General features: G+C 39.9%; 1 protein-coding gene and 1 pseudogene across 1 annotated transcript in view; one reads left to right on the forward strand and one right to left on the reverse strand.

The window, feature by feature from the left end:
* ATP8A2 (ATPase phospholipid transporting 8A2) overlaps positions 1-27,781 on the reverse strand; it is a 523,880-nt gene that overhangs the window by 286,469 nt on the left and 209,630 nt on the right. Inside the window, exon 24 of the mRNA XM_054577153.1 lies at positions 13,228-13,400. Within this exon, the coding sequence (XP_054433128.1) occupies positions 13,228-13,400 (173 nt within the window). The remainder of the gene's footprint in view (positions 1-13,227; positions 13,401-27,781) is intronic.
* LOC129073442 (serine/threonine-protein phosphatase 2A 55 kDa regulatory subunit B delta isoform-like) overlaps positions 26,908-27,781 on the forward strand; it is a 33,686-nt pseudogene continuing 32,812 nt past the window's right edge.

Consider the following 27,781-nt stretch of genomic DNA (forward strand, 5'->3'; position numbering starts at 1 on the left):
ACTACAAAGCATTTGCATTTCATCCAGAAGTAAAAAAGGGTTACAAATTTGCCCTATGAATGAAGGTGACAAGGACACTTTATCTAGAGTACTAGATCTCTTCAACTGTGATGCATAGTCCTCCTAACATCTTGCCCTTTTCAGATCTAGCTGGTTCATGTGACAGGAAGGTATCTGCCTCTCCCCCTGTTTAAAAACATCCATGCCCTTCTCAAGATGCATAGGAAACTCACCTGCTTTAGGAAACTTCTGATGAGATCAACTCCAAAAATAAAAACTGGGACTTGCAGCTTTGTGAGATTTAATTTTCAATGAGTCTCATCTTCTCCATGTGTTGTTTTGTGTATTTTCTGAAGTCATATTATGTTTAGGTTTTTTCCCACTAGAATGAAAGCTAAGGGAGATTGTGTGTATCCTTGAGTCTTTCTCTTTTTCACGCTGCAGTAGCACAAACTATAGTGACTGATCAAAAGTGAGCATTCCACAAATGCTAGTTATAAATTGAGCAGGGATGCATTTTCTTTAGCTTCAAACAGATTGACAGACGGTCACTGGAGGAGTCTGGACTCAGGACACCCACCTGCACCAGACTTGGAGATTATGCAGCCCCTCGATTCTGGAAATTAATCCCCCCTGACATGGCCTGTCGTACAGGCGGTCTCCCCATCCTACCAACCTCAACTACATTCAGTCACTGGTAAGAGACTGGTTTTAACTCTTTAAAGACCATGAATCTGAATCAGGGTTCATCACAGAGAATCTGAAGTTCGGTTTAACAGCTGTTTTGAATCCCTACTACTGTCAGACTCAGGCTGCCACCCCCCCTGACGGAGGTCCTCCCCACACACCGCACCTCGCACCTCGAGGGCAGTATTTAAGGGCCTCCTGCCTTGCTTACCTATGCTAATCTGCCATAATCAGATTGTTGCCCTCCCCCAAACACCTGCAGATTCTCTTAGTCCTCTCAGAACACTTCGACTCCTCACTGTGATCTTTAAAGTCTTTCTTCAAGAACTCTGGAGTCAGACTGCAGGCTTCAAACCCCCGATCTGCCAGTTAAACTCCAGGCTCTTGGGAATGTCTTCAGTCTTCTGTGCCTCAGCTCTCTGGGACCACTTTAAGAATTCTCAGAGACAGTAGAGGTTAAGTGCTTCCAGGGGGTCCAGACTTATTGATAATCTGACTGTTGGTGTCATTAGCGCCAATAATTCCCACTAGACAGCCTCCACTTGGAGCTCACCATGCTTCCTCATCTTCCTCAGCTTGACTTTAAGGCACCTCTCATTGTGACCTGTGCTACCATGTGTCATATCTGGGCCCTCCCACCACACTGAGTCCCCGGCAGGCAGTGGGTGGACCATTTCTGTGTACTCATCAACCTTAGTCAGCAGACACTTGCTTGGCTGGGCCACTGTGAAAAGCTGGGCAGCCTGTGAGCTGACCTGTGGTAAAGCACTTTCCCGCTCAATCACCGACACCAGTTTATTCCACAGAAATAACAGCAGACAAAACAGATCTTAAGTAGGCCTAGAAGATGTTTAAAAGTCCTTTTTCTCCACACCATTATCTAAATACAAGTGACACTCAATCCAAAGAAATCTTTAGCTCAAGACAGTCTTAAGCAGAAAAGCAGAATTGCCTGACACCAGACAATGGAATCACACTGGGAACTCTTGACAGCGATTTTCAAATAAAGGGAATACAAACAGAACCACAGCCAACTCCTACTTATTTCTTTAACCTCTCTGATTATAAATATTTTAAAACTTCATGAAATGTTGGTACCGGCCCTAATGCATTCATTATTTATTATTCTTAAGTAGCTGTGTTTACACTTTACATGGGTTAATATACAATTATGGCTCTACAAGAATATAAATTCGGATCCCAAGTGTCGCTAAAGTAAATTAACACCATTCAACATTTATATTTTCAATTTTTACAAAAAAATTCACTGTCTTCTATATTGATCTTGTATAGTTCCCAGATTTAATAATTCAAAATGTGTATTTTTATGTGAAGCACCAGGGTTTGAAAAAATGTTGAACATATATCTATACTCATACGTGAAATTATCTACAAGTAAATATATAATCCCTTACTGTTGTTACTTTCTGTTTCAGGAAAATATTTCAATATATATTCATCATGATTTTACAAAGAGAAAATAACTGAAGGTTCAATTATCTGTAAACAGACAAAATATTGTGATACCATAGGAATGGTAATTTCTCAAGCTCTAATTTTTCAAACAACACCTTTCCATTAAAACAAATAAAAGTAAGAAAAAATGCACCAACGATTGACAGATGGCTTTAACTTGGCACTTGTATATTTGTTTAAGGATTATCTTCAAGCTGGTATATTTACTTTGGTCTTTAATGACGGGCATGTCCAAGTGGGGAAAGGACGCCACTATGAATAATTGCTCAGTAAGAGAAAAATGCTTGCTCTGTTTTTCTCAGATGACCCAGGTGTCAAGATTCTGAAGGGGTGGCAGGGGAGTGGCTGTCTGTCTCTCTGTCTGCCCCATTGTCATTTGCTGTCCTGTCAGGAGCTAAGCCACTGGAGACAGTTCAGCCCTGGAACTCTGACAGAGCTTAAGTTCGCTGATTACCCAGAAACAACAGAAACCAAATCTTTCAGCAGAAGCTCTTAGTCTCTGTTGACCCAGAGAAGCACTGCAGATGACAATGGAAATAAAGCTTAGCCATAGCCAATCATAAAACTCAAACCAACCCCAGGCTTCCAAGATTTGACAACTTAAGTTAGCGCCATCAATCTGACATATCTCCTGTTGACAATTTACTTGTGGCCCTAAGTGGGACTAAATATAAATATAATATCAAGTACTCTGAGAAACAAAACTCTTGAATGCTCCTCACTTGCTGTTTGTGTCCTCTCTGAAATTAAGTGAGTAAGAACCTGAATCAGAGAGGCTTACAGCAGAGACGCCTTCCTACCATTGGACATTGATGGGCCAGGAAAACAGTACATTAAGTGAAATAAGTCAGTCACAGAAGGGCCAAAAATGCATGGTTCTTCTTGTATGAGGCATCTAAAATAGTCAAAGGTACAGAATTAGACAATAGAATGGTAGATATCATGGGGTGGAGGAAGGAGAAAATGGGGAGCTGTTATTCAATGGGTATGAAGTTATGGTTTTAATAAGAGGTGTAAGGAGCAGAAACATGTCATACAACACAGGATCTATAATTGGCAATGAGGTACTGTGCACTTGGAAATTTGTTAAGAGAGCAGATCTCAGGTTAAGCATTCTTGCTGTACCAAAAAAGGTGGGGGAACCCCAAAGAGACACAGGAAATTTTTGGAGGTGATATGTAAGTTTATTACCTGGATCGTGTTGATGGTAACATGAATGTACACATATGTCCAAAACCACCAAACTGGATATGCAAATTATGTGCAGTTTTTGACTACCTCAATAACACTGGAAAAACCAAAACAAAATGAAGAAGGCTGCAGCCTGCATATTGTTGCTAAGTGTGACCCTGGCGCTTCCTGTTCAAAGTGGGGGACAGTGAAACTTCCAGGGCGGAAAGGTCCTTGTGGCTTTCAGAGTCACAGGAGCAATGTTGGCTATCAAAATCAGGACAGGGAAAGCATCAATAATTCAGGAGGTGATAAGTGAGGCGAAGCATCAGATGTATAGGCAGGAGAACGGAAAACGTAATTTTCTCTGAGGCCAATTAATGTAAGAGCTACTTTGCATAGCCTCAATCAGATACATGTCAATGTTGTTGGGGGAAGTGGAATTCTTTCCTAATCAAAGTTAGCATGACACTTTCTTGTATTAATGAAACACATTTTGAATTACTTCACAGGCAAAAGAAATAAAAGCACTTTGAGTACAAATACTATCACAGGCAAGACTTGGGGACATAAATATTCATGACATATTCCAGGCATTTAATTGGGCTCTGTTCTTGACTCTTTCTGGTTTGTTTTTCTAGCAGGAAAAATGCCAAATATTACAAGCTTCTACTTCAGAATTTTGGACCACAATTTGACCTAATATCACCCTGTTTCACCTGGTAAGCAGGCTTGTCAAAAATGACATGCACTGAAGAATTAATCATTCACAAGAGGGGAAAGGAAAAAAACACAGGAAAAAATTTAAGTGGCATGTCCATGAGCTCTTCTGGCATCTCATACGGGTCCCAGTGTGTTCAAAGGAGAAGAGTGAACGGATGGACAATCACACAGACCCTGTCACCCTAATTCTTAGACTCCTGCCAGGAACAGAAAGGGCCTCGGTACCTAACAGTCCGTTCTGTGTCTGAGCTTTTGCAGACTCACTGGTGTGGAGATCACCTACCAAAGAGAACTGCTGCCATATGAGCCACTTTTGAGAACTGCTCAGAGGACAGTCCTACTAAAGAAAAAACAAACTAAACAAACCTTTTTATTAAAGAAAAAAGTGATATATATAACGAAATTTTATAACCAAAAAGCAAAATTTCCTAAGAGACCTGTTGCCAATTACACAGCATAATATTATAGAATGAACCCTACAATTAAATGCCATCTAGTGGGTTTTTCCATCATGTTATTGTGCCGTAAGTGCCATCTGCTAATTTTGATTACCTAGAGCAGATTTTCTTTTAAAAATTACTTTATAATTACAGTTGACATACTATATTATATTAGTCCTAGGTGTACAATGTAGTAATTAGACATTCATATATCTTACAAAGTGATCCCTCTGATAAGGCAAGCACCCATCTGACACCATGTATAGTTAGTACAAGAGTATTGACTATATTCCCTATATATAGCAGGTTTCTCTTAAAGAAAAATTTCTTGTATCCTCAGTCTTATATTAAAATATCTGCCTACATCTTATCTCATGTACTATATCTCCCTACCAAATTATTTTGCTAGCTCAGGACACAAACAGCATAGTTGACAGCTTAATTTATTTTTCCATTTCTCAACTGAAGGAGTTTTACATATAAACAGTAATAATATACAACTTTTAGCTGGAGGGGAAACAGAAATCCCTAATAGTTAAAAAAGTTGATCTTGTATAGTGATTGTTATAAATTATTTCCTACAATAATTATTTAGGATGAAAACAGTCCTACCTAGAAAGGGATTCCTTTCTCCCCTCAGGATTAATACTCCGAAGTCTCCAATATGCCAGTCTTTACAATGGTTAATGTAAAGCTTTTTTTTTTATCTGCTACAAATTTACATCAATCTAATTTTCATCCTAGAGAAACACTGGTAAAACCTGTGGGTGGCAGGACATTTTTATAATTTTGGGCTTCTGGAAAGTGCTTTTATTCAACATGGTACTGAAGAATCTTTACATTTAAACATATTCTACTTTAGCAGAATAACAATAAGGTCAGCTAGGACCAAATAAAATTGCTGTAATCATTCAAATAATAGCATTCATTTTAGAGCTAAACAAACACAAAAATACCTGTCTAAAAGTGAATTCTACCTTAATTGCATTTAATCAACAAATGGGCAAACACATGCTAAGCCATAGTACAAACAACCAAAGGATAAGTTTACACCTTGACAAGTTAATAATACTCTCTGGAATAAAACGTCAAAGGAAGAAGCTGACATACCTAAACATGTATGATGCTGAGAAATCACATCATGAAAGAAACTAAAGAAAAGTTTTATTTTTGCAAGTGTATGATTGGATCCCTACCAACGTGGAGGCCAACTAAAACACAATCCGTGGTACAATTCTAATCAGTGTGTCCGAACTCTGTTTTGATATAATTTTTGCGTGTGGTTCACAGGCTGAAAGATACCACACACAAAATGAATAATGTTCTGTGACTTCCTATTATTATTCATTATGCCTCATTAATGTAAAAAGCTAAGCCAGTTCTTTCCTACACTTGGTACTCTAAAGGTAGGACAGAGATAGAGGTTTTGAGATGCAGGCTGAGTCATAGGCATAGCAGAGTCCAGAGAATGGGTGTGAGATGCATCCACTGTGGGAAGGATATGCTGTCGGTGTGTTAAAACGCTGTTCAGTAGGGCAATCTGCGTTGATTTCCTTTTAGATTGTGGTCATATAAGTATCTTGCCACAAATTAGTCTCTAAACTGCTCCTTTTTCCTGGTAAAGCTATGATTACTAACCAGAGGAGAAAATGGAAATCATCAAGTGTCTGTGCAAAGATTTAGCTATAAAAATCTTAGTGATATTTAAATAGTAAAACAAACACACAAACAAAACAAAGTGTGTTAACCTGAATATCCAACAACTAATAAGTTACACTAATTATGTTTTCACATAACAGAACAATATTAATCTTTTTAAAAACATATTTTATATTACTACTTGACATAGCAACTGTTTATAACCTTTTCACTCCACATATTGTGAACTGTCATCTAACCCTCTTCCAATAATATAGACCTATCTGAACTGAAACACACCTAGATTTAAACACCAATTGCTAACAGTAAGCGATGAACTCTAGCCAGTGGGGTTGTGAATGCTGTTTTCTTTCTTCTTGCTTATTTGCATTTTCTAATTTTTCTACAATAAATATAAATCACTCTTCGAGTTAGAAAAATAAACCCAAAAAGTTTTTGGAAAAATTCATTGTGCCCTCTCTGCCTTTTTAATTTAACTCTCTTTATTTCTATGGCACCACAGTAGGTTTATACATGTTTATCTTTGAATCTATCCTGAAAGACAGAAGTCTAAACACATCCGAGAAAATAAATGATGTCTTCTGGAGCTCTTCATGTGCACATCCAGTGGAAACCCCTGCTCTGGTGTTTTCCTTTCACTCCATCTCCTGCCCAGGGACATAACGCCATAAATCACATCTGCTAACTTGGCGGCGCTGGGGCCGCGAGCATCACCTGCGTCTGCAGGGCGGCGCGGAGGGGCCATCCACCACCCTCCTCACTGGGAGGAGCCTCATGATTCTTTCATGGCTCTTTTCCTGATAATACACACTAACTTTTCAAAGTTTGGGATGTTCTAAAGAGACCAATGTCCCCCAACCCCAAGTCTGAACCTACAAAATTTATGTCTATTGTGGCAAAAATAGCTTCAAAGAAAAAATAAAAACAAGACAATATGAAAGGCGAAAGTTTTAAGGAAAGGATACAGGAAAGAGAACAGAGAGCTCCTTCGTGACTATACCAAAAATGGTTTACACATTTTCTATATGAGTCTTACCCCTTTGGAGAATGACAAATTCTACAAGACTCTACGCTAACTATGTTTCAACAAATCCTAGTTTAGAAAACATGTTAAAAGCAAAAGCTGCCCTGGCTGGTGTGGCTCAGTGGATTGAGCACCGGCCTATGAACTGAAAGGTTGTTGGTTCGATTCCTAGTCAGAGCACATGCCTGGGTTGCGGGCCAGGTCCCTAGCTGGGGACATACAAAAGACAACCCTCCCTCTCTCTGTTGATGTTTCTCACCCTCTCTTTCTCTCTCCCTCCTCTCTCTCTAACAATAAATAATTTTTTTATAAAAAGCAAAAGCTTTTGTTAAAAGCTGCAAGTATGTGACTATGCATAGTTGATGTAGTCAATTACATGATTTAAGAGCCCTGGTATTCAGATCTAGGATATAATGCTAACGAGCCCATTACTACTAGCTGAAGCCATGTGTGAGATGATATGATTTTTTCTGAGGCCTTTATTTTCTCATTTATAAAAACAAAGACAATACCTATCAAGAGACTGCAGTTTCTGACTTCAGTATAATAATTTGCTTAAATGGTTTGGTTTTTCTCAAAGTTCCTTAGATATAAAACCATACCTAGTATGCTATCAGAGGGCTCTGGTGACTGAGAGGAGACTGTTACAGTCTGTCCACTGGGACAGTAGGGAAGACCAGGAGTGAGAAGATGCACGGGCAAGGGGACTGCAACCAATTCAGTTTATTTATTGTGAATTTGAGGTCCCCAGAGAATGTCGGTGTGAAAAAGTCCCAGACACAGATGGATGTACAGACCTAAAGGCTCAAGAAAGGGAGCATGCTGGACTGGGGAAGCCATCTATTCTCAACCCTGACTCCTCATGAAAGTCGAAAGGGAAGTCTCTAACATTCCTAGAGCTCTGAGTTCATTGTTCTAAGACAGGGGTTGTCCCTTCCATTTGTTTTCTCTCAACAAAGATTTAATTCAAATAAGTGAAACTGTCATTCAACAATTCATCTCTTTTCATTCAACAACCTTTCATTTAAGTGGATAAATTCTTTTATTCATTTATGTTTTTAAGGTAAAGTTCACATAACGTTAAGCCATGTAAAGAATAACAATCCAGTGGCATTTAGTATATCACAATGTCGTGCAACCGTCCCCTCTATCTGGTTCCAAAACGTTTTCAACATCTCCACAAGGAAACCCTGTACCCATTAAAGAGCTGCTCCCCATTCCTCTTCCCCCTTGCCCCTGGCAACCACGAACGAATCTGCTTTTTCACTGTCTGTATTTGCTTATTCTGCATATTTCATACAAATGTAATCATATCATATGTGGTCTTTTGTGACTGGCTTCTTTCACTAGATGTCTCTTTGAGGCTCATCCATGTTGTAGCATGTGTCAGTGCTTTGTTCACTTTTTATGACTGAGTGATATTCCAGTGTATAAATATGCTGCATTTGTTTGTCCATTCATCTACCAGTGGACACTTGGATTGTTTCCTACTTTTGACTATTATGAAATGTGCTTCTATGTACATACACATACAAGTATTTGCTTGATTACCTGTTTTTAACACTTGAGTATATACCTAGGAGTGGAATTGCTGGGTCATAAGGTAATTCTACATTTCACTTTTTGTGGGGGGAAAAACTGTACAAAGTTCTCCAGATGATCCAATGTGAATCTGGTGTTTAGAATCACTAGTATCGAAGATGGACGAGACCAAGAGCATAAATGAAATGCACTATGGAGAAGGTAGAGAGTGGGAATATTGTAGGGTCAAAGGCCAAGCCTTGAAAAAACAACATTTAAAAGCTGCCAGAAAAAGAGCCTATGAGGGAGATGCACGACTAGGGAGAGGTGTCGCAGAAAGAGAGGAGACTCCAAAAGGGAACCACTGCTGAGGTTCCCAGTGATACCAATGCTGAGGAGGAACCAAGAAAGAAATTGGGAGTCTGCCGTGTATGACAAGATGGAAGTTCTTGGAGACTTGGGGCCCTCCAGCTTCACTGAGGACCTGGTTCAAGGAGCAGGGGCTTCCATGAGATGCAAAGAAGTAGGAAAGAGGCAAGTTCTGTACTATACTTTTACTCATTATTTGCTGTTAAAAGGCAAAGACCATGTCTCATCTCTCTTTTCTCCCATGACACTTAGGAACATACAATGCAAGTATCAAGCCCACAGTAAAAATCTTATTGGACCTACCTGTTTATACTTCATCAAATACTGAGTCATTGTTGCTGCCAGAGAGCAATAAACTGCGGGGGAGTACTGACTGGTAACTATTCTGTTGGCTGTATTATGATCTTCTAAGATTTTAACTACATGGAAAATATTTGGGTATAGCAATGTATAATTAGCAAAATTATTTCATTCTAATCTCAGGAAAAATAGTTAACACATTCTTACATTTTTCCTCTTTTTGCTGCCTAAAATATTGTTTTAATTTAAAAGCATTTATCCATTTTTACACATTTGCCAGTCTCTGAATCAACACTGATGGGAGACAATGCTTCATGATTTCACTGAAAAATTATTTTCTGAAATAAACTATTTTCTTTTATGATTAAAGAGTAATGTATACAACCATTACATTTTAAAAATGAAAAGTGAGCGTTATGGTCAGACTTATGTTTGAAGTCACATATTAACTTTAACTGAAGTTTAAATTCTCAGTGAATAGTGAGCACATATGAAGTGCACACGTGCTTTTTTTTTTTTAAGTGTGCGTTAATTTTTTTTTCACTCTTAAGTGTGAGACCAGCCAAGAAATGTCTCCTGGAGCGGTGAAGTGCGCCATCCTGGATTCCTTTTCTCAATTAATGCTTCTATTTTGTAGACAGTAACAGTATTTAATTTGAAATTTCCTCTTTCTGTGCCAATTCCAGTTGGAAGCCCTTCCTGTGAAGGCTTTAAGTGTACAGCTTTATGTGACACACAAAACACTCAGAGCAGCCAAAGGAAGAAGGGGAAAAAGATGTTTTTCTTTAGTATCAAGCACCTGGCAAGAAAAGCAAATTCAGAGCCTGGAAGGCATTCCTGCCTCTCCCCTGAGAGTCCAGACGGACTCGTTTTGATTTCCCTTTGAAAAACCATGAGGTTAGAGCACATTTGCTCTGATTTACAGTTTACCAGACTTTTCTGTGTTGCTTCTTGTTGTTTCTGCTGCTGCTGCGCTTGTTTCTGCTCACTGACAAGTCAGGGTGAGGCCCCTTGACTGACATGGCCGTTGGCAGGGAGAGTGACTTTATCACCACAGCTCCTGGCTCTGGGTGGGACAGTGACAACCTTGAGTGCTGAGGACTCCACAGAAGGCAGGCACCATCTACACAGCAACTTTACAACATAGACACAAAGAGGAAACGATGAGGAAAAACTACCTCCCCTCCACTCTTTCTGCCCTTCCTGCCATTTGCTTGTCTCTGATCTAACCTGCCCAGATGGAATCATGGGAAGAAAACATATGTCAGTTGCTCATACAAGAGGGCTTGTTAGACATGACACCAAAACACAGGGACAAAAGACAAAACAGATTAAGTGGATTTCAAAGTTAAAGTATTTTCTGCTGCAAACATTACTGCCAATAAAGTAAAAACACAACCTACAGAATGGGAGGAAATATTTGTAAATCATATTATCTGATTAGATACTTGGATCCAGAGTACGTAAGGGACTCTTACAACTCAATAATTAAAAAATAATCTGATTTTTGAAATGTACAAAGGACCTGAACTTCTCCAAAGAAAGAAAATGGCTAATAAGCACATGAAAAGATATGCAACATCATTAACCATCAGGGAAATGCAAATCAAAACCTCAGTGAACTTCCACTTCACACTCACTGGGCTAACCAATTAAAAAGATGGATTTTAACAAGTGTTAGCATGGATGAAGAGAAACTGAAACACTCACACATAGCTGGTGGGAACATATAAAAGTGTAGCCACTTTGGGAACCAATATAACAGTTCCTTAAATGGTTAAACAGAGAGTTACAACCTGACCCAGCACTTCCTCTCCAAGGTATATGCCCAAGAGAAATGAAAACATATGTCCACACAAAAATCTGCAATAAATTTTCATAGCAACATTACTCATAATAGTGAAAAGTACAAACAATCCAAAGGTTAATCAAAATGGATAAATAACAGGCGGTATATCCATACAATGGAATATTATTCAGCATAAAAAGGAATGAAGTACTGATACATCCTAAAACCTGAATGAACCTTGAAAACATTATGCTAAGTTAAAGAAATCAGTCAGAGAAAGACCACATCTTCTGTGATTGCATTTATACAAAGTCATAAATAGGCAACTCTATAGAGATGAGAAAGCAGATCAGTGGTTGGTTGTTCAGTAGTTGGGGGATGGGTGTTGGAGAATGGAGGAGTATGAGGATGGACTAATAATGGATAAGAGGGTTTTTTCTTGGGGTGATTAAAATATTCCAAATTCCAATATTCCAAAATTGGTTGTAGTGATAGTTACAAAACTCTGAATATACTAAAAGCTATTGAATGATGCACTTTGGGTGAATTGTTTGGTATGTGAATTGTATCTCAAGAAGTTGTTTAAAAAGAGGGAGGGAGGCCATCATAAAACCAGGAGAACAGTATTTCATTTCCAGATGCTCTGGTCAGCCCTCACCGTCCTGGGTCCCTCATGGCTGCACACATTTCCTGACTTAAAGGGAACACAGAGTTCTCATTCATTGTCTCAGACACATTTGAATTTGTTCCTCACCCCTGCACATCCTACAACCACGGGCACAAAAGCAATTCCTTTCCATCCTGGAGGCTCCCCAGTCAACCGCTCCAGCTCTCCTGGGGCTTTGGGGGACATGTTCAAAATTAAGAAAAGGGATCAGGACAGAAGAGTAAAATGATAGAGAACTATCATTATGTGAACAGACAGTTCAGGTTTCTGGGTGGGGGGCATATTCATGGGGAAATGAGAACAGATTCTTTGGTCTCATGTAGGAACCAGTGGTGGGTTGGGGTCGGTGAGGAGACGGGAGAGATAACCGTCTTGAAGTCAGGCAGTGTCATGAGATGTGGGGGCAGAAAGAAAAGGGGGCATGGCCCATGATGTCTTTGGGGTCTTCTAAGGCAGAAACAGCAAGGCCATCTTGTCAATGTGGCAACTGGTTATTCTAAAGTGACCTTGCATCAACCCACCAAGGCACGCTTAAAAGGTTAATGCAGGGAGGAAGTTAAAAGCATTCTGATAACCAGCTTCTGAGAAAATATCATAGAAAACAATGTTTAATAAAGTACAAAAAGTGTGTAACCATAATGTACAAGAGCAGGCACAAATTAGATTAATAATCCAATAATTTTCAGAGGGCATTTAACCCCATACCAGGTACTGTTTAAGCACAGTGCTTTCAAAAATCAAAAGCTCTCCTCTCACCTTTCAAGTTGTTTACTAAAACTTTGGGGTGGTGCCACTCAGCTCTCTAGCAGCTTCTTTATAATTCTGTCTGACTTTCAAATCTCTGTCAGAACTGTGCCTTGCATAGCCAGTAGTCAACAGGATGTAACAACACCTACCATAAAAACCTTCCCAGATTTCATGAAAAGCCAACAAAGCCTTCTGGTTGGATTGTAACACAAAAAATTGGCATAGCAGGGATCCAACCAATGCTCCTTGTTGGTTGAAAAGAAAAACCTACTGTACATCAGAAAAAAGGCACCAAAATCCCACAGGTCTTGGTAAGTTAAGCTCAGCCATCCGGAATCAAGGAACCAAATAGGTAGTAGGATCCGCCTACCTTCCCACACTGGCTTGAGTCAGAGTTTTTCCAGTTTATCCCCCAGTGTGTCTATGACTGGAGGCTCTGGTTCTTCTGTTATCTTCTCAGAAGACAATAAACAAAAATGTAAACACCACTAACTGCCTTCCACAAAATCTGTAAATGGACAGTGAAAGTCCAATTTTTGTTCTGCCTTTTTTATGCATCTGTACCCCTAGAATTCCCATGCATCAATCTCTTTACTATAAACACAGGACACAAGCACATCAGAATATGAGTCTCACACAGCCAGGGCAGGCCTACCTGCAGCATATGACCGCTTTGCAGGAGAGCGCCAAGTCTAGGAAGCTCCTCCTCACTTCAAAGGAGAGCGCATACTTGAGGGTGTGGCCATCGATGATGAGGGCCATGTCGTTCTCCTTGCCCAACAAATTTCCAAGGTCTGTGCAGTGCTGAGTAATGGCTGCCCTTGTTGCCTGAAACAAAATTGGGGGTAGTCACATTTTTGTGTGTTTAATGTATCAAAATCAAAACAGAAATCAAAAGTAAGTTCCTGGAAGTGAGAACATGCCCATTCCAATATAAAATATATGTAATATAATATATGTAATATATATATATAATGTAAACAGACTTCAACTTGGTATATTTATATATTAAAATTTCATTGGACTGCTTGCTAGGTCTGTTTCATTAAAGAAAATCTTCCCATAGTGATAGTTGTGTTTGATATTTAAAATAACCATCCTGGTTGCAGCTATAGCTGATCTAGAGCATTCATGTTCTTTTCCATGGGAACTTTAATTGCTAAGGTCCTTACCACCGTCTTTCTCTTCCCTCCTTTATACTATTGTAATACATACATATTCTTCTTGATGCCCCTAGATACTCCATATAAACAAATGAGCTCTTGGGGGAAATAAACGTTGCTGGTTTAAATGGCAAATGTTTCTCAGTTTGCACAAGGTGACCTTTAAAGCATCCAAGAGATATTAATGTATATAAAAATAATATGAAAGATTAATTTATAGTCTCTGCTGAGATCTTCAGAATAAACCGTTTCTCTCTTTGGATCATCAGAGTATGAAAAAAACTGATTATTTTGTCAGTTACAGAAAGTATCTAATCAAATTAAACTACCAATACCTTTTAAACATTACTACCAGCCTAAATAAGTGCCTTGGTGTGGCATCTATTATCAGATGAAATTAAAGCATAGAACCATTCTTACGGTTTTTAAAAAATGATGTTCTGATCTTCCCAGTGAATTTCTGACTATGAATAGGATATCTGGTTCAAATATAAAAATGTAATTTTTGGCTTATAATAAAAAATCTGGTTTAAGTTAATCAGGGAAGCACTACCGTCTGCTGAAATTATTGTGTCTGGACAACTACCCTTTGACTACTAAGTTACATTTACATGTAATTTATCATATAATAACATAAATTACAGTCAAAGAAATAAGCTGAATGAAGAAGAATCCTTCTCCCCCTTATTAAATTGAGGATCAGCTACCATCACAAAGTAAGAAACAGACTGTATTATCTTTCTGCTCAGTTTTCATTCTCAGCAAGAGACACTTGGCAATATCAGAAAGATGTATTTAAGGCATGACTGTGTCTACAGTCATTGTTCTGTGGTCGGATAGCCTGGGGTCTAGGCCCAACTCTCTACCTATTACCTCTGTGACCTTCGGAAAAATATTTAATCGCTTTAAATTACAATTTTCTCATATAAAAGGTGGAGCTAAGAATATTTATTTGGTAGTCCTTTTATTGTGAACGAATGAGTTCTACAATGTAACCTACATAACACTGGGCTTGGCACATAGTACACACTCAATAAAACTCATTCTTTCCCCACTAGTATTTATTCATTAAGGATTTCCTATATCAAGGGTACGTCATTGACAAATCCTTATTTGTTGATGTAATAATAGAATAATTGCTAGAATAGTGCTCTGGGAATAAAAGTTAAGTTGACTGCTACTAAAAATAAAAATAAGAAAACTTTCTACTTCTTAATTAGTTGAGTAATTCTGAATCTCAAGCAAAACATCTATGTTGACCTTATCTGTGCCAATAGCCTGACCTTTAGAATTTGTGTAAAGAGAAGAAACTCCACCCATCAGAGAAATCCCAGATTGACAGCTGGTGTGTGTCCACCAGGGAACTCAGACAGGTCTGGGCAGTTCTGGAGGGTGTGCCTGCCAGGGGTCAATGTGTGGCAGAGAGAAAACCCTCCTGGGATATAGAGATGAGTCAAGGTACACAGCTTCGGTCCACGGACAATGGTCAATGCTGTCATGGGGGCAGAGTCTAGCCCAGTGGCCTTTACTCCTATCAGCCTCCCCCACCTACTTTTGAAGGAAAAGGCTGAAGAATAAAAATCTGAGATGTAGTGGCCATTGTCTGTGGCTTTTTAAAAAGGGGGGCATAGTACCCACAGAGCTACGTAGAGACAGTAATATTATGAAGGGTACTTTCTCTACTCGGATTACTTCTGGAGCACGCCTAAGGACACGCTGGACACCAATGGCATGTCTTCCCCAGCTGGAGGAGGAGTGGGGAGGCCCCAAGTTTTGGCAGCTGAGCCTTTGTCATTGTGTAAGCCTCTGGGGCATGAGCAGGGAGGGTGCCACCAAAACGAACCTGAGCACTAGGTACACAAATGGCAGAAACGTGGTAACAGAAAACTATGTTCTCATGACATTCGTCATCTCCTCCTGCCCCCAAAATAATTATAGGGGAAGGACCTGAAAGGAAGCAGGTGTTTTAATGGTGGCAGGTGGGGACAGAGAGGATGTGCGCCCTGTGCACATCGAAGCCTGGCAGGCGTACGTTCCAGAGAGGCTCTCTTCCTGAGAACCTCCTAGTGCGGCGCAGCCCACCAGGACCTGGGAAACAGGTGACGCCGAGTTGAAATGCTTTCAAGATGAACCATGAAAAATACTACAGACTGCATGTTTGTATCCCTTCCAAAACTTATATTGAAAGCCCAAACCGCAGTGTGATGGTATCTGGAGGCGGGAGTCTTTGGGAGGTGATTTCTTCACGAGGGTGGAGCCCTCACTATCCAATTGTTGCCCTTATAGGAAAGATAGGAGAGCTTCTTCCCTCTCTTCCTTCCCCAACTCTACTTCTATCTCCCCCTCCAAACACACGAGGACATGAGTCAAACTCATTATAGTCGGCCAACCAAGATATAGTTATCAGGTATCAGAGTACCTACTATGTTCCCATGGTGATAAAAAAAAGAAAAAAACAAACAATAAATATTCCAATACCAAGAATACATACATGTTCTATGTTATCTACCTCCATAAATATTATAATACACACAATTAAGAATGAAATAATGAAAACCTAATATTCTGCTTATGGGTAACACCACCATCATATCCTAGCCTGCTTTGGCTCATTTTTAGTGGTTGGCTATTACACTAAATTGTAAATTCCATGAAGGCAGAAAACCCCTTGGCCTCTAATCATTCTAACCCATAGTAGTAGGTGCACAATTAATACGTTGACTTTGTAAATGAACTGACATGTCTAAGTTATGATTTTAAACATGCATTAGAAATATCTCTAAGAGATCATTTATGGGTCTCGGAGGTATGTATTTGACCTCCCGGTACACTTTACATTACAATTTCCTTAAAAATATTTGGCTCTTGGTCTTTCTTACTCTTTGTCTCCTGGTCTTTTTGTTTTCAACTTTCCCTGCTTTTAATCTCCCTTCTCACCAATTTTCCATCTTGTTCTTCCCTTACTTTATCTGCTCAGAATCACACCTTTGTCTTTTAGACTGAAAACCTTTCCTACTGCTAAAATCCTCCAGACCCATCCTTCTAACATCTTGTCTCCAGCCTCTACTTTGGTTTTAATTCCTTTCCTTCAATGCCCACTCAGCAATAATCTTTGATCAAACCCAGACTAGCTGGGTTCACCACACACGTGTGGCAGAATATAGGTCCCTTCTGTGCAGTTCTCAAGCAGGCCAATTGAAGGTATTACTATCACAAACAGTTCCTTATTCTCAAATGGACTATGATTCAAAAGTCTATTTGTAAGTTAGTTATTGGGCACTTAGAATCCATTTTCCCAAAGGAACGATGTTACAAATTGCGGTTGGATCCCAGAGCTTGTTAATGCCTATTTAGCTTAGTCGCTAAAATTATACTGCAGTCTCTTATTTTAATAAAAAACCAATTACTAAAAGTTACAATAGACTTAGCTGTTATGAGGGGCACAGGGAGCTGGGGCTGGGGGTTTCATTTCCAGAAGATACGAAAGATTCCAAAATCTTTCACTACAATTTGCCTTTTAGGCACAATATTTAAATATACATTTCCAGCTTTTCATGCATGTTCTACAGTTTTACTTTCCTTCACAATTAAAAGCACACATTATTTAATGCCAAAAGTGAGCAACTGTGGCTACAGGCTGACCACTTAGCCATGCCAACAGCTCACCTTTATCTCACTGGTACTATACTGTGAACCCACGTTTATCATCATTAAGGTTAGCACTTGCCTTTGCATTTTCCATTTTTCAAATACAATTATCTAAGCATCATACACAGTGCTATCTTGTGATCTCAGGAAATGGTTGTCCATCTGCTGATTAAGAGATCAGAGGTTCATGTGATGGGCCCTGAAGTAAAGGTGAAGAGCAACCTGCTCAACTTATGAGCAGATGGGATCTGAAAGGTGGTTGGTTCTGTTAATCACTTTTTGGGTTTAAGAAACAAACCAGGAAAAATAACCATTTCTGGAACCTGGATGCACTTACTTCTATCCAGATGTAAATAGCAGGAATTTTTCCTCAAAATTAAATAGTTGCAGCAACATTGAAATTTGCCAAGGCAGGTAACCCTCTCCCCTTCGGTGAGCTTGGCAGTGTCATAAGGAATTTCTTAGATGCCATGGTGGCAGCTGCTGCCTCAGCCCTCACTTTGATATTCTGTAAATTCCAATGGGCTCAGAACTGATGATGCTAAAAACCAGGATGGTTCGAGTTTCAGGAGCAGCAATTCAACCAAATCATGCTTAGCCTTCAAGTTTAAGAGCAAACTTCCTTATCCTGAATTAACCTTGGACTAGCGAATATCTAGTGGTAATGCTCATCCCCAAGACCTCGTACTGGGTTCAGAATGTTTTTGTTTTTTCCATTTCATTCACCTACTTTTCCTGTTCCTTGACAACCATCCAATGCACCCTTCTCACCACCGCACTCTCCCATTCTTCAGGTCATTCCCACTGCCCAGCATCTCGTACCAGGTACGGCTGCATTCACCATATTCCCGCCTCTTTCATTTTCTTCCCTTACCATTGTCATTTCCCATATAATCACACCTCTTTATTGACAGCATTAAGACTCTCAAAACGTTTGCATTTATGAAACTTAATGGGTGTAAAAGTTTGTGAAACTTAAGACAAAGCAAAAATCCAGCAAACCCATTATAGGCTAATAACAAAGGTCAAGGCTAAAATCAAGATAATTACACATAGTCTCTACTGCCAGCTGCTCGTGCCAGCAGAGCCGATTGCCTTTTGCTCTGGATTGCTGATTTGCTCTAATCTATAGATATCTCTAAATTTAAGAGTTCATTAGTAGAGCAGAGGAATCTCTGTAAAATGTGTAATGTTTTAAGGATTTCCTATAATATTAATAATTTCAAGGCAAATGACATGATATCTCATGGGTATTAAGCAAACATTCTCAAGAGACAACATGGCTTCTTGCTTACAAGCACCCAGGCACCTGCCGGGCCCCCTCAGGTCAGCTTTCACCTCCACCTCCTCCAGGCCTTTTTCTGAATTGGCCATCTCTACTTCCCTCAAAATATTTCAATTTCCAATACAAAAAATCTAATCTTCTCAGAGGAAAACAACCCCCAATTTACTGAATTCACACCAGCATGTAAGCTTCTACAGAAGTTTTCTTTGTTTCATATTGGTTTTGGTTAATCAGCCTCTGAGTTATAAGTCACAGAAAGTTGAGTCATTTTAAGTATACAATTCAATGAGTTTTGCCAAAGGTATACAGTAGTGTAATCTCTTCCACATTCAAGATACGAAACATTTCCGTCACCCAAATACACTCCCCCGTGCAGTGCTGTAGGCAATCCCCACACCCGCGCAGTCATCCACCTACTTCTGTCACCATAGCTTTGTCTTTTCTAGAACGCCATATAAATAGAACCACATCGGTAGTTCTTTCTGTCTGGCTTATTCATTCAGACTAATGCTTTATTCCTTTTTGTTTCCTGGTAGTATTCCAATGTATGAATATACCACAATTTGTTTATCCATTCACCCATTAGTACACATCTGTCTTGTTTCCAGTTTTAGGATATTGTGAATAATTCTCTGATAAATGTGTGTACCCTAGTCTTTGTGTGGACATATTTTTTTTTATTTCTATTGGGTAGATACATAAGATTGGAACTACTCTATCATATAATCTACTGAGGTACACACAGAGCAAGTATATGCTTAACTGTATTGAAACTGTGAGACTGTTTTCCAAAGTGGTTGCATCCCGCCTTATTCTCACCTGTCCTGTCTTGAGCATTCTAGCTACTTCTATCCCTGCCAACACTTGTACAATCAGTCTATTAAATTTCAGCCATTCTAATGGGTCTGTGCTGTTAGATTTAATAGTTCTAATTCGCATTTCCAAATGACTAATATCTTTTCATGCTTAATAAAAATAAATTTGAATTTCTGTTTGTTGGGATCTCAAGACGTACACTAAGTAAAGTGGAATAATTCAAATGGTACACAGGGGAGATTTCTGTATAGGGTAGGAACACCTGTGGACAGAGGCTGGCCCCCACAACCTCTCTTCAGGGTAACTGGCATACCTTATTTTTCAGTTTATTCTTTTATTTTTACATCTCACATCTCTAAAAGATCCACATTTTCCTGAAAAGGAGTCCCAGGTAATGCCAGACAAGAGATTCAGGAAGCGGCTATATAAAGAAAGCAGGCAGCTGCTGCTAATGAATAAGTATCATTTATAAAGAAGAGACTATTTGTTCACATAGGCCTCAAAGTCTAGAAAGTTTGAAAACAATCAATCACCACTACTTATTGAAAAAAATTCTGACTAACAGTTGTGACAGAGCTCAAATCATTGAGGTTAAAAAATTCCCTTGAAAATATGTACTTTTTTTTTTACTTCTCAGACAATAGCAAATGCAAACCTAATGTGTTTAATTTATTTTCTTCTAAAAAACTAGATTCTGATTTACTAGTAATCCTTTTACATGCTAAACAAATATATTCTTGAATAGCTATGAAGAATAAGATCTCAAAAAATTTATATGCTTAAAGAAGCATTTGCTATTTGAACCTTGACTATGAATCCTTTTTGCAATTTTTTAGAGGGTGGAATTCTTCTTACAGGAGATAACCCTTTTCTATAAGAGATGATTTCAAAATTTGACCCTCCTGCAAGAAGAACGTGAAATCAGCATTTGTAAGCGACCATTCAGCTGTGTATAAAACCACCCTCCATAATCCCATGGAACAGTTGTTTATCACACATTTGTCCAAACTGAATCCCTGATAGTCACTGTATACTTTGGGGACCCAACAAATTGCTGCCACATTTAATATCATCACATTAAATAGTAACAATTTAATATGAACATGACAACCTTAGCTCAATTAACTTCCTGATTTTGGGGGATTTAAATTTTAAACTTTTATTAACAAATCAAAGATACAGGAATTGCACTTACTATTTCTGAAGTCTTCTTGATTCTTGAAGGAATTATAAAGTGTCCAAACCAAACACAATGGTAAAACTAGAAAGAAACTACTATGGGAAACAATTTCTAGAAAAAGTTTGCAGAGAGTTTTTAACGAACTATGTATGTGATTAAGTCATATGTCAGGTCAACTTTAGTGAAGAAACACAGAGCACTATGAATCTCACATGAAAAAGGTAAAATAGCAGTTATAAACTAAAGATTTACATTTGCTTTACAGTGATAAATGCTAGTATCTGTTATGTAATCGTGGGAAGCCACCAAAAGCAGCACAAAGTCATTTCAATTCTTAAGCTACTTATTTGCTATATGATAAAGCCAATTTCTCAAAAAAATATGCTAACTTTTAAAGTAAAGCTTACAGATTCCATGTAAGAAAATGAACGTAATGTTAAGTAGTTAATTTTCTGACCTTGAGGATTTAAACTTTTTGCTTTAATATTTTGAGAATACAGCCACTGCATTTACTACTTCTAAAGTTTTCTTGACTCTTAGAAGAATTACAATGTGTCCAGACCATGTGCAGAATTGTGCAAACAACAAAAATGGTAAGAAATTTCTAAAAGAGAAATAGTGAGGGCAGATCTTAAACAAAAAATTCCAAATGCATGGGTGGCAGCTGCAGGCTGTGCAAACAAGCAGTGCAGACTGTAGCCACCTGAAGAAAAGGGGATGTTGGGTTCACATCTAGCACTCACTAAAGCAAAAGCACTGGACACAAAGGGCTGTGACTGGCTGTCATTCACAGGCTCCCAGGCTGCCGCTGAGCGGCCATGGGTCCGGACCTAAAAAGAGCCAGTCAGTGGGATCTTTTTAATATTCCTTGAATGAGTGGAGTTGGGGGTTGGGGGATGCATAGAGAGTTATGTGAGAGGAAAGAACAGCTGCACACAAATTCTCTGCTTTTTAAGGAAAATGTCTCTTGTTTACATGGAATACTGTTCACACTTAAAACTGGGAATACTTTTCAAATGTAGTCTCCAGTTGGTGAAGTCAGTGGCATACTCTATTCTACATAATTTTAAAGATAAATAAAATCAAATAAATAAGTAAAAACATAGAAAAAGCCTCATTTCTACTGGAAACCTTCACACTGGTGATGGAGGGGGAAACCTCATTACATGCACCTGGCCAGAGGCTCCCCTGCTGTACAGAACCCGAAACCCATCAGCGGCAGGTGAAGATGGGCTCTGGGGAAGGCGAGGCTCTCCTCGCAGTCTCTTCTCTACACAGACTGGCCAGGAGTTGAGGTACTGGAGAACAGAAATGGAAGTGAAAAGCAAAAAAAAAAAAAAAATTCCTTTAATTAACATTTAGCCATTAAGGACCTATTACGTGCATAAGCTTCTAGAGTTAGAGAGGCCTGGAGAGAAAGAAAGAGCAATACCTTCCATGGCACAAAACAGCCAAAGATCACCTCATGCCTGGCATGTCCAGACAGTGAATAATGGAGGCCCGGGAGGTGCAGTGAACCCCATGCACGAATTAGAAAAATGCTAGGGTGGAGAACCTCCTCCCGGGGCCTACAGGGAGCCAGCAAAGCCAGCTTCTGTGCATAAAAACACTGCACTCTGATGTTCATCTGTGCAAGATCACCCATCAACCGGATGGAAGATAGATTAGAATAAGGATATAGGCAGCCAGGGCTTCAGATGACAAGCGTCTAACCTGTGACTGAGATAAAGGAGACAAAACCAAGAAACACACTTAAGAAAAAGAGCACAGCACTTGGTGAATGGTCAGAGGCTGAGGGAGGAATGAGGGTATGTTGTGAGCTTCCAGGCAGGTGGAAAGCCAGGCCAATCACTGGGAAAGGATACAGGAGGATTGGGGGAGGGGTGGGTAACACGTGACTGGGGTCAGGAGACACTGAATTTTGACTGTGTGGAGAAAGAATTGGCTCATTGATTTAAGAGCAACCTCCTGCTCCCTATGAGACCATGGAGGGAAGGCCCGCTGGGATGGAGGGCATTAGAGAGCCTCTCCAGCCTGGGACTGCCCAGCGCTGCTGCCGAGGGAATCTGCTACTCGGAAGTCACTCAGACCACTGTGCCCCTGAGAAGGCCTGCAAAGTTCCGACTGAACATCCGTCAGCCATCACCTGTTCTTTGTGGATCACATAACCTTTCAGTCAGTGCTGGTGGAAGAATGAAAAAAGAAACCACTTGGGGAGTTTCCTTACCACTCCTTCTGGGTGAAAAAAGCAAACAAACAAATCACTCAGCATACAGCAGGTGCTGAGAAAATGCTTGCCATCCCTTGTCTGGGGAATATTTGCTGCTTCCTGAACTTCTGACCTGGCCAGAACAATTGCTCACTGTCCACGGTGAATCACCTCTTCTCTGCTTGTGCTAGTCCCTTCTGCAGATCCCTGCATTTGCACTGTGACAATGGCCTTTTATTAAAAAGTTTAAAAGCATTCAAGACATTAACTTGGTGGACCTTTCACACATTCAATAATTGTGGAACATGGACTGTGAGGACATATTCATGCACAAAAATCCAAAGGCCCACTCTCAAGGAGTGCACATGTTAATGAGGGCACAAATGTAAAGCAAACGGGTACCTGACGCCTGCCACCAGTGCTATGGAGGAAAATCAAGGAGGGCGTAAGAAGCAGGAGTCCACCAGGAACTGGACATGAGGGGCCTCAGTCCCAAAGACTGAGCCTGACTTATAGGCAGAAGTCTGTCTTAACAGTTTATGCTTAACTGGACAAAAAATCCCAAAGGCAGATCTGAGTGACCAGGAAATATAATCAATAGGTCGATTTTAGGTTATTTATTCCACACTTTAAAAAAATTATTTTAGCCAAAATTAGAAGCCAGGTAATTTCACATGGAAACTCTCACATCCAGTTTCTCTTAAACACCGTGTCTGCGAACCCTGATCCCATGCTCCTGCATAGCCATAGCCAGCCCCGCTGGCAAGTACACGAAGTGCTCTGCAGCCAGCCCTGGCACCTCCCATGGCTGGGAAACTGCACATCGCTCGTTCCTGGACATGTGTGCTTTGTTTCTCTGCTCCACCTCTCCATTAAAAGTGGGAATAAAAATCGATGGGCAGGCCACAGCTCCCTGGTCTGGGGACACAGAGCCCCTTGAAGCATTGCCATCATGTTCTAGCCCTGCAGACCTGCGCCGTACCCCTCACCTTGGCGAGCACTAGTTCTTTAATTTCTAACGGGACATGGCTTGCACAAAAATGGGCTCCCACGAGGGCTCTGCCTGTTTCTCCTCAGGGTCGTCATGGGCTGTTTCTAATACGGGGCGGTGCCAGATGCTTTTTTCCATCCAGTTTACGAAGGTTCAGCCCCTAAAACTAAACCAGTCATTTTGAGAGAACCTACACATTCCTAGATTTAAAACCTAAAACGTATCCAGAGGAATGGGGATTTCCTGAAGTTTTTTAAATTGCTTTCTGCAGAGATTTAACCTTTAATCTAATACACACACACACACACACACACAATTTTCCAGATAGCTAGCATTTCTATAGGAAAATACAAAGTGTCAGCTTCACTGTTCAAAATGTTGAGTAAGATAGCATATTGGATGGAGGTCAGTAACTTCTAATGTGCCTATGAGGACTTCCTTCTTCAGATGAACATTTTTGGGCTCCTAAATCTTAGTACTAAGTGCTTGAGAAAAGAGATGAAAAGTTACTCTGAGGGAAAATATACATACATACATATGTGTATGTGTTTATATATACATAAACTTAATATGTATGTTTGCATATTTCTACACGTACAAACATGTTAATGTGTATGTATTTGTATATGTGTACATGTATTTATATGTGTGTGTATATATTTTTTATGGTTATATATTTACATATTATATTAAAAAATCAAAAATATATAAGATATTTATTTATATACTCTTAAATGTAACCTATATATACAATATATAACAGAAGCCACTTTTATAAACCTTAATAAATTAAACTCAATTCAATAGACACTATGCTGTAACATGTAGGTGACATTCAAGTTACTAGGATATAAAGACAGAAACCCCACTCCTCCTACTTTCAGGGAGGTAACTTTCCAGCAGGGACACAGAAATGAAAAACAAAATAGATCAAGTGCTATTACAGAGAACTGTGAAAGAAAGAATTATAATGTAAATTAAAGATAAATAGATTCTCTCAGGAGAGAGGTAAGGAGCAGGAGAAAACTACTAAAAACAGTAGAGAGTTTGTAAGTGTCAGCCTCTAAAGAGAAACAATAGAGGAAAACTGGAGCTGGGAACCCCAGCCGGGATTAGGGACAGGCACTCCCGCACAGCAAACAGCTTTGCAAAGGAACTGCAGCTTGACACCTGTCCTCACCTGCTGGGGCACCCGTGGCAAGAACAACTAGAAATCCTAGGGAAAGCTAGGCTTGGGGCAAGGGGGAAATATCCTTGGTTAAGAAAGCTGAGTTTCTGAATCCTATAAGAAAAATGATTCAGGTCACAGTCCAAGGACTTTTTCTACGTGTATCCTTTGGGATTTCAGCTGGTCTTATGACAGACTCTCAAATTTATATCTCCAGGTAGGACCTCTCCCCCAAATCCAGACCTACATATGCAACAACCTAACTTGGTATCTGCGCTTGGTCCTCCAATGAGGCATCCCAAACACAGCATGTCCACTCCGAGCTCTGGACTCCTCCTGCCCAAGCCCAACCTTCCTGCATTAAATCCGTATGAAACACCAACAGCTGGGACACTGTAGTGAATTCTTTCCTCCCTTTACTTCATGACACCTCTCTTCTTCCAGGTATCAAGCCAAAAATATTGGGGTCACCTTATTCCTTTCTGGCACACCCCACATAATCAATCCATCAGCAAACAATGTCACTTGTGCCTTTGACATCCTCGAGAACCTGGCTACATCTTACCATGTGCCTCCCCTCAAATCCCTTCTCTGTTCTCAACATAACAGAGACCTGGTAATGCATAAGGCAAATCCTGTCCCTCTGTTTAGTCCTCCAAAGCTTTTGTTCTCTATCCAAGTAAGAGCCAAGGGCCATAGCAGGGCCGGTGGGGCCCGGCACCCCTGTCTTCAGCTCCTGCCATGCTGCTTGTTGACGCCATGGCGTTCCTTGAACCCTAGTCCTCTCCCAGATCTCTTCTTCATGTCACCGTCTGCTTCTGAGCAGCCCTATTTAAAATCACACTCACCCCATGCTCCTTATTTCCCTTTCCTGCTTTTATATCCCTCAGGGCACTTATCACCTTCAACCTTCTGTATCTTTTACATCGCATTTTGCTTACTGTCTGCCCTCCCCACTAGATTATAAACTCCTGGGAGCCAGGAACTTCTTTCACTGTTGTCTCTTTAGGCTCAAGGCAGAGCCTGGTCCTCGGAATATATTCAAATTTTTACTGAATGCAAGGACGGCTTACAGACAGTAGCAGTGGGAAGCTGGCAGACATGTTCAGAGACTCTGCCAATAGCCACATATATGAAGCCCGCACTGAAGACTTCTTGGAGTTGGATATTCAGGGTTTGTTAACAATGTGAGGGCCATGGGAGGGGGCTGTTAACTTGAACAACAGCTTAACATCCTTCATGGAGATGGAAAAATCCAGAGGGCAGACAAGGGAGGGGGAGAAAGAGAAAGGGTGAATGTGAGGAGTTCAACTTTTGAGCCTGTTAATTAAATGAGGTACATTAATATATGCATTAACATATCTTTCTTAGATATAGTTCAAAGCTTAATGAATACCCCCAAGACAATTTTTGAAGGTTTCAGTTATTTCTAAATTTAGTAAGTATGAGGACTCACAGGCCTCAAATTCACTAGGTGTATAGGCTATAGGTTAGAGTCCACCCTCCAGAACAAAAGAAAAATTACAAACACCAGAAATTTGTGGGGAATGATTTGCAGAAGACCAGAGAGTCCCTAGTGCTTGAAACTATGTGGAGAATAAAAAAGAGAAGAGGCTCTGTTCTCCAGACTTACAGTTAATAGGCTCTAAATCCAGCACAGATTTGACCTTTGCTTTAAATAGATTTTCTTGGAGAGAAGGGAAGAAAACATTGATTCATCCGAGACTCCTGAACGACCTACTGTTCACATTACTTGAAATAAAGTCTGCTTTAAATCAGAATTCTTGAGACACAGAAATAAATATACCAAGAAGTTTCTAATTCTATGCTTTCACCAACTGATTATTTTCATTCACAACAGTGGACGAACTCGATATGGCCTTTCCAGAAGGCCCACGACCACAGAGCAGAGCACACGGAGGAATCAATCACATCAATGCCATCCCAGCTCAGACTTCAGCTTGTCTCACGATCAACACTGTCAATGAAACAAGCAAGAGAAGTATGTGAAATGGAGATGACTTTTCAGGGGTTTCCAAGTGTTAATTTAGCAACATTGGAGGAATTAAGGAAAAGCTAGGGGCAGAAATGTTTCCAGTAAGATCGAAAAAGGTTAAACCAGAATCATTCAATACCAGGATTGTTCACCTGGTACATGTGAAATGTACAGGCTCCCTACTCTGCTAAATTCAGTCATTAAGATCAATGTCACACAGAAGGAGATTTGACCTTGGGGGGTAAACACACAATGCAATCTACAGATGATGCATTATAGAATTGCACACTTGAAACCTACATAATTTTAATAAAAAATGTCACCTCAGTAAATGAAACCAGATGAATGTCACAAATATGAGACTAATGAGGCAGTTTATATATTCTTAATACTATTCTTTAACAGTTTTGGTACCTCTCAATAATTTTGAGTGTTTCACTGTTCATTTAATAACTGTTGCCAGAAGACAGCTGGAGAGACAGAGACCTAAATCAAACAGAAATATGCCTTACTATCTATTTGCTTCTGTTTGAGAAAGAATTTGAAAACGTGCTTTTGGTGCTATGTAGGTAAATGACCTCAGGGCACCAGGCAGGTCCTAAAGGCATGACTGCAACAGTAAGGAGTGTCAGTGCCTGATCAACTGGAAAGTGGCTGTCCCAACCTACCCATATCCAGAGTGCTATCCAAACAAAATACCACTGCAGGCTAAATTTGGCCTGCTGACCATCAACCTGCCATAATTTTCAAGCA

This window comes from Pteronotus mesoamericanus, unplaced genomic scaffold, assembly GCF_021234165.1.
Source record: "Pteronotus mesoamericanus isolate MK-2021 breed Mesoamerican mustached bat unplaced genomic scaffold, CSHL_Meso_final contig_41, whole genome shotgun sequence".
Taxonomy (NCBI): domain Eukaryota; kingdom Metazoa; phylum Chordata; class Mammalia; order Chiroptera; family Mormoopidae; genus Pteronotus; species Pteronotus mesoamericanus.